Genomic DNA, 9,392 nt, shown 5'->3' with positions numbered 1-9,392 from the left:
ATGAGGAATTCTCCTCCAGGTCGAGGTAGAATTCCTCTTCCAAAGTTACAGATTGCAAAAGAACCCCCCCCCAGATAACAAACCTCAGCAGGCACATCAACTCGGAGGAAAAGACAGGACACAGGCCATCATAGAAACAAAAGAACTAGCCTGAAAGTCTACCTCCGGACCTAGGCAACGCCCGGCCGACTTCGGCCGGAGACCATCAAGCGAAACAAAAGGGACGAGCCTCAGGAAAATGGTCGTTGCCAGAATTGAACACCACACCCGCCAAACCTATGCTAGAGTAACTCAATCAAGAAGGACAAAGAAGAAACAACTCCTCCGAGATATCCATCGGCACTAGCCCGGATCCCTCGACTCTGCTGTGATGAAATATGTTAAAATACATACAGACTCACTTTGCATTTGAGGAGACTCTGCCCGGACACTTACTGACTCAATTTTCTAGGCCAGGAAATCCATTCACCCGACAATCAGGGACACTTGGTGAATGGAAACTGATTGGAATTCTAGCCTGGGGACATAAAATCCCTATAAAAACCCAGGCCAAAGAACCCTCGGACGTGGATTTGGGAACACCTATACCTTGCGTATAGACCCTGTCCACCCAGCGCTGCGCTGTTCATTTATTGTGGTTTTTCCTCGCTGTTTTGCTGTTTTGTTAATTTATAATAAATTTATCTTTTCTTATCTTTAATCTGCCGTTGCATTTATAACAGAGACTAATGCCATAAGTATGGTAGGCTACACCTGTCTTCAAATGTCGTTGAATTAGAGAAAAACTCTCTCCAGGGCAAATGATGCAACACTTTGCCTCACAATCCATCAGCCTTAATTAGAGTGAGAGGTAAGTCTTAATCACAATCTGATTAGAGCAAATCAACATTGTGTGAATGGCAAGAAGAATTTGCTTGTCAACAGATGAATATGTCTCACTGAAGAATGAACAAAATCTGCCTTTACTTGGAAGAAAGGAGACATGGAACAATGCAGTATTTGGGTTTTATCCAGTGGTAAATGGGGCAAGAAGCTGTAACAGCTCACCTGTTTTACAGAACACAAGCACTGATACAGCCAATAGTGCACCCACACTGAAGGGATCTTCAGAACATTGCTTTATTTCTTAACAAGAAATGGGAGCAAAATGCTGGCATTTATCTGAGCTGGAAGCCCTGTTCCTCTCCTGTTTCTCCTTGAGCACACTGTTCTCTGCAGACTTCACTGTGCAGCCCATCAATCCTCTCTTGGCCAACAGCTAAATGGCACAACTACCGAAACACAGGTGCCAGCATCATCACCCCAGCATTATTCCAGCACTGCTCTGCTGGTGCACAGCAGCACAGAATGGCTTGGCTTGGAAGGGACATTTAAAGGCCATCTAGTCCAGTGCCCTGCAGTGAGCAGGGACACCTTTGGATCAGGTTGCTCAGAGCATGAGCTTGAATGTCAGCAGGGATGGATGCCCACCTCTCTGGGCAACCTGTGCCAGGGTTTCAAAACCCACAGTGTAAAAAACATCTTCATTAGGTCTAGTCTGAATCTACTGTCTTTTAGATTGAAAACATTCCCCCTCAGTCTTGTCACAACAGGCCCTACTAAAACTTCTGTCCTGTCTTTTCTAAAAGCTCCCTTAAAGTACTGAAAGGTAGCAATCAGGTCTGCGTGGAGCCTTCCCTCTTCCAGGCTGAACACCCCCAGCTATCCCAGCCTGTCTCCAAAGCAGAGGGGCTCCAGCCCTCAGAGCATTTTGTCCCTCCTCTGGACTAGCTCCAACAGGACCATGTCCTTTCTGTGCTGGGCACCCAGAGGTGGATGCAGTACTCCAGGTGGGCTCACACCAGAGCAGAGGGGTGGTGGAATCACCTCCTTCAAGCTGCTGGGCAGCCTCCTTTGGGGGCACATGGCTGGCTCATGTCCAGCCTCTCTCCTTGCAGCAGCCACAAGTCCTTCTCAGCAGGGCTGCTCTCCATCCCTTCATCCCCCAGCCTGTGAGATCAGCTGGGCTGGGACCCTGTCATAGCCCTTGGACAGAGCTGCTGGGCAGGATGAGCTCCCTGGTGAAGAAGGCAGATCCCACTCCCCACACAATTCCACGCTGGCCATGAGGTCACAGCAGTCTCTGGGGTGACAGCAGGCTGAGGTGACAGCAGGCTCTGAGGTCACAGAGGTCCCAGAGCCCCGTGGTTGCACAGCACCACGAGGACCGAGCAGTCAGTCCTTGACCACGACTGTTGCGGCAGCAGTGGCGGCGGCAGCAGCGGTGCTGACATTGGGACAGCGGTGTCAGGACAGTGGTGGCAGCAAGAGCTGCAGGACTGGCAGAGGGCAAGGCACCATGGCCTTTGCTCTGCGTCTCCTCCTCCTCCTGCTCCTCCTGGCAGTGGCCCTGCCTGACAGGGCTGCCCAGGCTGCTCCACAGCGAGCACAGGGAGCAGGTGAGCCCGCAGCCTGGCTTCCCTTTCCTGGGACAGCACTTCCTTCTCCTGGGAAGAGTTGGGGATGGTTTTCCACAGGCCTTTAGGGAGGGTTTCCTCTGTGGGAGGGAGAGAGTCCCCAGGGGCTCTGGGCTGGTCCTGCTGCCTCTCCAGGGATGTTGCACAGGGCCTGCAAAGAGGGTGGAGAGTGACCAGAGCCAGCCCAGAGCTCCCCAGGCCCCTCTGCAGCTTTGGCCATGTCCATTGACATCTGGCTCCCACAGCCTTACCCAAACCCCTCGCAGTGCCCAGTTCCCTAAGGCAGAAGGGGATCCCAGTGCACCATGGCCGTGGTTCTGATCTGTGCTTCTTTCTAGATTGGGATCATGACTTGAATTATTTGGGATCGGTGGTGAATGAGACTTTGAAAATCTCGGAGAATGCTGGAGGTAAGTTCTGAATTGCCACTTGTACTGACAGAATAATCTGTCAAGGTGGGAAGTGCTCACTTATGTGCTGTTTCTGTTAAGGTCGCGTGAGGGTTAAAGGATTCTGGGAAATTTTTCTCTGCTCCCTTCTGGAGCCTTGAGTGATCCCCCAGCATCGCTGTCAGTGGGAGGAAGGAGCATTTAGCTGTCAATCTTCTAACTGTGTGCAATGCCAGTGTCTCCTTCCATGTGCTCTGTGCAGCCACAGAGAGGAGCAGAGAGGGAAGGGGCTGTGCCCAGGGCTTTGCCTTGCACAGCTCCTTTGCCAGCCCCAGGGAGCCTGAGGATCTCCTACAGATCCACAGGAGCTCTTCTGTCCTGCCTTTCCTTGCAGCCAAGCCTCTTGCTGAAGGTGATCTGGCTTCCCAACCCACATCCAGGACTGAGGCTCTGGGAGATGGCGAGGGTGGGTGAAGGCCTTTCCCCCTGGGAGAGCTGCCAGCTCAGAGCCCAAAGCTCAGCCAGGGCAGCATCACTGCAGGTGTCAGGACAGAGCCGTGCACGTGTGTGCCCCTGTCCTGTGCGATCCCCTCACCTCTCCCATGGCTCAGTGCTGCCTGTGCAGATGAGCAGAAGTGACAGAAGCTTCTGTGGCTGTTGAGTTACAGGTGTGTCTGCAGGCAGGACTTTCCCAGCTCCTGGGTTGGTAACTGTACGCAAGCCCGGCTCCCATCGCAGGGGTGAGTGGTGTGTCCCTCCTGACCCCACAGGATGAGCACTGGTTTTCTGGGATCCATTCCTTCAAAGGGGAACTATTTTCACTTAAGGTCCTCCAAGTGGAAAGAACAAAGCTGCAGGACACCAGAAACTCCATGTGCCATCGAAACCCATGAGGAAAATGCTGAAGAAAATGCTGCAGGGAGGACAAGGTGGGTCCATGTCCCTCAGCCTTCTCCTGAGACTCAGCAGCCAGGGGCTTTCTTTGCACAGCAGGAAGCGGATCCATGGCAGCCTCGCTGCCCCACTGTTGCTTTCATGGCCTGCAAGGCTGTTTCCCAGCCTGGCCTGGCTGCAGCTTCTCCCCAGCCTCTGCAGGAAGGCATTTGGCATCAGCAGGCAGGGAGCCCAAAGTGCAGCAAGGGTCATGCTCACACTGAGATCCCCTGCAATTTCTTGGTCCCCAGGTAGATCAGAAAGGGCAGCTGTTTTGATAGTGTAGGCCCTGGCCAATGCCAAAAACTTTTCAGGGATTCTTGATCCTTAACCATGCCTTTGACAAGCATTGCCTCCTGAAGTTTCCCCAGTGGGGAATGGTTCCATCTGATCCAGCTGCCCCTTTCTGCAGAAGTGGACAGAGCGGCTGTGCTCAAGGCGGAGTTTCCCGGAGGAAGCAGTGGCCCATGGGCAGCCTCTGCTGCAGGAAGGGAGGCCATGCCAGGCACAGTCACAGGAGGTAATTGCTGTGCCTCTGGGCCTGAGCCCTGCTGAGGCTTGAGCTGCCATCTCTGCTGCTTGGCAGTGCAGGCACAGCCCGGACAAGACCGGCACAGCCTAGAGGAATTATCCCCAGCAGGCTCAGGGCACTTGGCTACTGAGCAGTCCTGCTGGGGTCCATCCATGGGAGACACGTCCCAAAACCTGGCAGGGGCTGCAAAGGGGTGCCCGTGGTGGGGAATGGGCAGAGGGGGAGGCCAAGGCTCCAGTGTGTCCTGAGAGGGCCTGGCTCTGCCCCCTTGGGCTGGGGGAGCTGTCCCAGGGAAAAGAGGGATGGAGACAGAGAGGAAGGCAGGAAGTGAGGGAGAGAGGGCAGGAGTGAGGGAGGGATAGTTGTGCAACTGCCTGCTGCAGTTTTTCCCCATTGCTTTAGCAAGACTTTCAGCTGTAGCCGTGAGAGAGCCCCAATGGGCCTTGGGCTGCCCCAGCCACCTCTTCCAGGGATGTTGCACAGGGACTGCAAAGAGCTTGGAGAGTGACCAGACACCAACCCAGAGGTCCTCTGGCCCCTGTGCAGCTTTGGCCATTGTCCTCTAACATTTGGCACCCAGGGTCTTACCCGACACCCCTGCAGTGCCCAGTTGTCAAAAGTAGAAGGGGATCTCAGCACACCATGGCAGGGTTCTGATCTGGGCTCCCTTCTAGATTGGAATCACAACTTGCATTATCCAGAGGCCCTGCTGGATGACAGCTTGAAACACTTGAGAAATGCTGGAGGTAAGTTCTCAATGGTCCTTTCTTGGCAGAATAAGCAGTTTCAATGTCCTGGCACCACTGCAGGTGTCAGGACAGAGACATACACGTGTGTGCCCTCGCCCATCGCGTTCCCCTCACCTCTGCTGTGGCTCAGTGCTGCCTGTGCAGATGAGCAGAGATGACAGAAGCTTCTGTGGCTGTTGAGTTACAGGTGTGCCTGCAGGGAGGACTTTCCCAGCTCCTGGGTTGGTAACTGTACGCAAGCCCGGCTCCCATCGCAGGGGTGAGTGGTGTGTCCCTCCTGACCCCACAGGCTGAGCACTGGTTTTCTGGGATCCATTCCTGCAAAGGGGAACTGTTTTCTCTTAAGGTCCTCCAAGTGGAAACAACAAAGCTGCAGGACACCAGAAACCCCATGTGCCATCAAAACCCATGAGGCAAATGCTGAAGGAAATGCTGGAGGGAGGACAAGGTGGGTCCATGTCCCTCAGCCTTCTCCTGAGACTCAGCAGCCAGGACCCCTGCTCTGGCCCTGTCACCCCCTACCAGGGATGTTGCACAGGGACTGCAAAGAGGGTGGAGAGTGACCAGAGCCAGCCCAGAGCTCCCCAGGCCCCTCTGCAGCTTTGGCCATGTCCACTGACATCTGGTACTCACGATCTAACCCAAACCCCTTGCAGTGCCCACTACCCCAAGGCAGAAGTGGATCCCAGCGCACCATGGACGTGGCTCTGATCTGTACTGGCTTCTAGACTGGGATCAGGACATGGATTATCTGGAAGCCCGGCTAGATGACAGCTGGCAAGACTTGGAGAATGCTGGAGGCAAGTTCTCAATGTGCTTTTCCTGATGGAATAATGTCAAGGTGGCAAGAGCTCACTCATGTGCCATATCCCTTAACATAATCTCAGGGCTGAAGGATTCTGGAAGCCTTGCCCTGCTCCCTTCTGGAGCCCTGAGTGATCCCACAGCATCGCTGTCAGTGGGAGGAAGGAGCATTTAGCTGTCAATCTTCTTCCCATGTGCAATGCCAGTGTCTCCTTCCATGTGCTCTGTGCAGCCACGGAGAGGAGCAGAGAGGGAAGGGGCTGTGCCCCTGGGCTGTGCCTTGTGTGACTCCTTTGCCAGCCCCAGGGAGCCTGAGGATCTCCTACAGATGCACAGGAGCTCTTCTGTCCTGCCTTTCCTTGCAGCCAAGCCTCTTGGTGAAGGTGATCTGGCTTCCCAACCCACGTCCAGGACTGAGGCTCTGGGAGATGGCGAGGGTAGGTGAAGGCCTTTCCCCCTGGGAGAGCTGCCAGCTCAGAGCCCAAAGCTCAGCCAGGGCAGCATCGCTGCAGGTGTCAGGACAGAGCCGTGCACGTGTGTGCCCTCACCCTGCGCCATCCCCTCACTACTGCTCAGAATTGGCAGCTTTTTGGAGGAGGGAGGGCCCTGGCCCTGGCCCAAAAGCCAAGGCATTTTTTGAACCTTATCCCCATATTTGACAAGCATGAGGTCCTGAAAATGCCAGCACCCAAATCAAGAACTTCTCCATCTGGTTCAGCTGTGCCTCTTCCTTTCTCAAGGGATGGACCAAAAGGCCATGCAGGTGGAGACGTTTCCCAGAGGAAGCAGTGGCTCATTGGCAGGAAAGAAGGCGATGCCAGGCACAGGCCCAGACACAGGAGGTAATTGCTGTGCTGGGCTCAGTCCTTGGCGGGGCTGTGTGCCAGCAGCTCTTCCCCTAGGGCTGGCCCTTGCATGACCCAGCAGCAGCCAAAGCTGGAGGCACCTCGGCTTCCAGGCCTCTGGAGCTCGTTTCCAGCTCCTGGGAAATGGGACTCATGCACCAACATCTATCCCAGTGCAGCTGCTCCCAGAGGTAGCCGTGAGCGCCCAGAGGCCCGAGGCACAGGAGCAGCCCTGAGCGGGAGCCCTGCCACGAGCCCAGGGCCACAGCCAGCCCTGGCTCCCAACTGGGCAGGGGCTGCACTGGCCCCTGACAGGCCCTAGCTCTGTCCCCTTGGGCTGGGGGAGATGTCATGGAGAAGGGAGGCTCAGGGGTGGCAGTGGCTGCTCAGGGATGGGTTTGGCCCGTGTCCCTGGAAGGAGCCACTGCCCAAGCAGCTGTGCTGTCCCCCGGGCTCTGCTCCCGGCCTTCTGGGCTTTGTTGGGTGGCACAGCCTGTGCCAAGGGCCAACAAGGTGCCTGCAGGTCCCAGCTCTGGGGGAAACAGAGAACATCCTGGACATTCCCACCATGCTGCCAGCTCAGCAGCGCAGCACAGCACGGGCTCTCACTGCCCATTGCTCCCACAGATGCAGCCAGCACCACAACACGTGTTCCCAATTCCCAGAAGGACATCAGAAGAGGTTTCTGTCAGGGAACACGCTGTTGGCCAGAAGTAATGGCAGGCCTGATTTTTTTGGTGCATTTCTTCATTTTATGTGGTGTTGGAATCTGGTATTGCTGGAAGACAAAACGGTGAGTGTTTTGTTCATCTTTCCCTCAAACAGCTTCTTTTGAAAGTCTATTGTAGAATAGAAACATTCCCAGTGAGGCTGCTGTGGACCTGTAGATAGTCAGTGGTTGTCCAAATAACTCTGCCAAGAGTTCTGCTGCTGCCCAGGCCTTTAATTGGCCTCTTAATTGCTGGGCCTTGTCCTGGGGAGCCCGCTGGGGCTGCAGCCAGTGCTGGCTGCCACTGAGGCTGCCTGGCCAAGAGCAGCCCCAGGAGCAGCGGGCAGAGGCAAAGCAAGGTGGGCAGGAGAAAGAGCGGGGACGAGATTGCCCTTGAAAGGCAGAGGCGCTCTGGGGCCTGCTCCTGGCCAGGGACCCTGCCCAGAGCCATCTCCTGCTCGCCAGGGCCTTGAGGGGCAGCTGTCCAGCTGGGCCAAGCTGTGCCAGCAGCTCCAGCCGTGCTGGGGAGCCTTGGCCGCTCTGGGCCCTGCTGTGCAGGAGGGTCCCTGCGTGCCAGCGGCAGCTGGGGGCCTCAGCCACCTCCTCTCTCCACAGGAGCACCTCTGCACCTTCAGATGTCCTGCCAAACACGTTAGTCTGGGAGACCTGCACCTGTCATTCTCCATCTGCAAGCCAGTGTCCATTGTCCCTGCCACAGCTGCATTATCAGCTTATTGCTGTGCCGCCACCACCCAGAACAGGACCTTCTGTCCCTGCAGGTGCTGGCCCTGGTGCCTGGCCAGGCCTGAATGTGGGCCCCTCCTGCCAGGGAAGGGCTTGAGCAACACCTTTGGGCTTCTGCTCTGGGCTCTGGCTGGTACCACCAGCACTGGCACAGCTGCTTGGCTGGCCACAGCCTTGGCTGGGCAGGCAGCAGCCGGGCATGGGGCACCATGTTGACTTTGTTTTTCATTTGTAGAAATTAGAAATTTTTAGAACCCTTTAGAGATATTGTTGGTAGCAAGTAATCCCCAAATGTTTCTTCCCAATATTCACAGTTGTTTAGGATTTTTCAAATTAGTTTTAGAATTCTGAAAAGGCGACCTCGTTTTGCCTTTGCTTTTCATTTTTAGAAATTTGAAATTTTTAGAAATATTTAGAAATATTTTTTGTAGAAAGAAATCTACAATTATAGATTATTATTTCCATAGTAGTTCTGTATTTTTCAAGGTAGTTTTAGAATTCAGAAAATCTCGGAACATTTTTACACATCTAGAATAAAAACTGAAATTGCAGTCAATTGGTAATCTTTATTCTAGGAAGAACTAAGACACCCCAAAACACCCAGCCTACTGGAGAGGCTCTTTTCCCGCTGGAGATTTTTACCTCGTCTCAACAACTAACCTAAGACCTTTCCCCAGATATTTTTCGGGACTTCTGACAAGCTCCCCTCTTAGGCTTCAGAGGGAATCTTTGAGCACAGTGAGAATCTCCCGCTGTGCAGGAGGGTCCCTGTGTGCCAGCTGCAGCTGGGACCTCAGCCATCTCCTCTCTCAATAGGTGCCCCTCTGCAGCTTCACAAGAAAGGCCAAACACCTCCCTCAGGGACACCTGCACCACACATTTCACATCTCCATGCCCATGCCCAATGTCCCTGGCACAGCTGCATTACCAGCTTGCTGCTGTGCAGATGCTGCCACCACCCACAGCAAGGCCCTGTGTCCCTGAAGGGACCCGCCCTGCTCTGTGGCCTGGACTGAAGGTGGGTCCCTCCTGCCAGGGCAGGGCCCAGCACAGCTCTTCAGTTCCAATAAAGAGATGGAGCTCTCACCCCAGTGTCCAGCTGGTACCACCAGCAAAGCCCACACAGCACCAGCCCTGGCTGAGCTCCATGTCCAGGAGCAGGCAGGGCTGACCAGAGTGTGGGTGGCAGGAGCCAGGCAGGGGCTGCTGTGACCAGCAGCGGGGCACTGAG

General features: G+C 54.9%; 1 protein-coding gene and 1 long non-coding RNA gene across 2 annotated transcripts in view; both read left to right on the top strand.

Annotated features, from left to right (window-relative positions):
* Window positions 1–2,166: 2,166 nt before the first annotated feature.
* Window positions 2,167–3,317, top strand: LOC147646594 (uncharacterized). The gene is made up of 3 exons (XR_015281843.1): window positions 2,167–2,438; window positions 2,795–2,866; window positions 3,240–3,317. It is a non-coding gene; the product is annotated as an uncharacterized LOC147646594 (long non-coding RNA).
* A 359-nt stretch (window positions 3,318–3,676) lies between these two features.
* The window catches only part of LOC147646590 (uncharacterized), a 97,449-nt gene continuing 91,733 nt past the window's right edge, over window positions 3,677–9,392 (top strand). The window contains exons 1-4 of the mRNA XM_086873282.1: window positions 3,677–3,774; window positions 4,191–4,298; window positions 4,985–5,056; window positions 5,247–5,318. Of these exons, the coding sequence (XP_086729408.1) occupies window positions 3,735–3,774; window positions 4,191–4,298; window positions 4,985–5,056; window positions 5,247–5,318 (292 nt within the window). The 5' untranslated portion in view covers window positions 3,677–3,734. The remainder of the gene's footprint in view (window positions 3,775–4,190; window positions 4,299–4,984; window positions 5,057–5,246; window positions 5,319–9,392) is intronic.

Source organism: Cyanistes caeruleus, unplaced genomic scaffold (assembly GCF_971803275.1).
Source record: "Cyanistes caeruleus unplaced genomic scaffold, bCyaCae1.hap1.1 HAP1_SCAFFOLD_91, whole genome shotgun sequence".
Classification (NCBI taxonomy): Eukaryota; Metazoa; Chordata; class Aves; order Passeriformes; family Paridae; genus Cyanistes; species Cyanistes caeruleus.
Note: the sequence above shows the minus strand (reverse complement) of the source record. Positions and strands in the feature narration are given on the sequence as shown.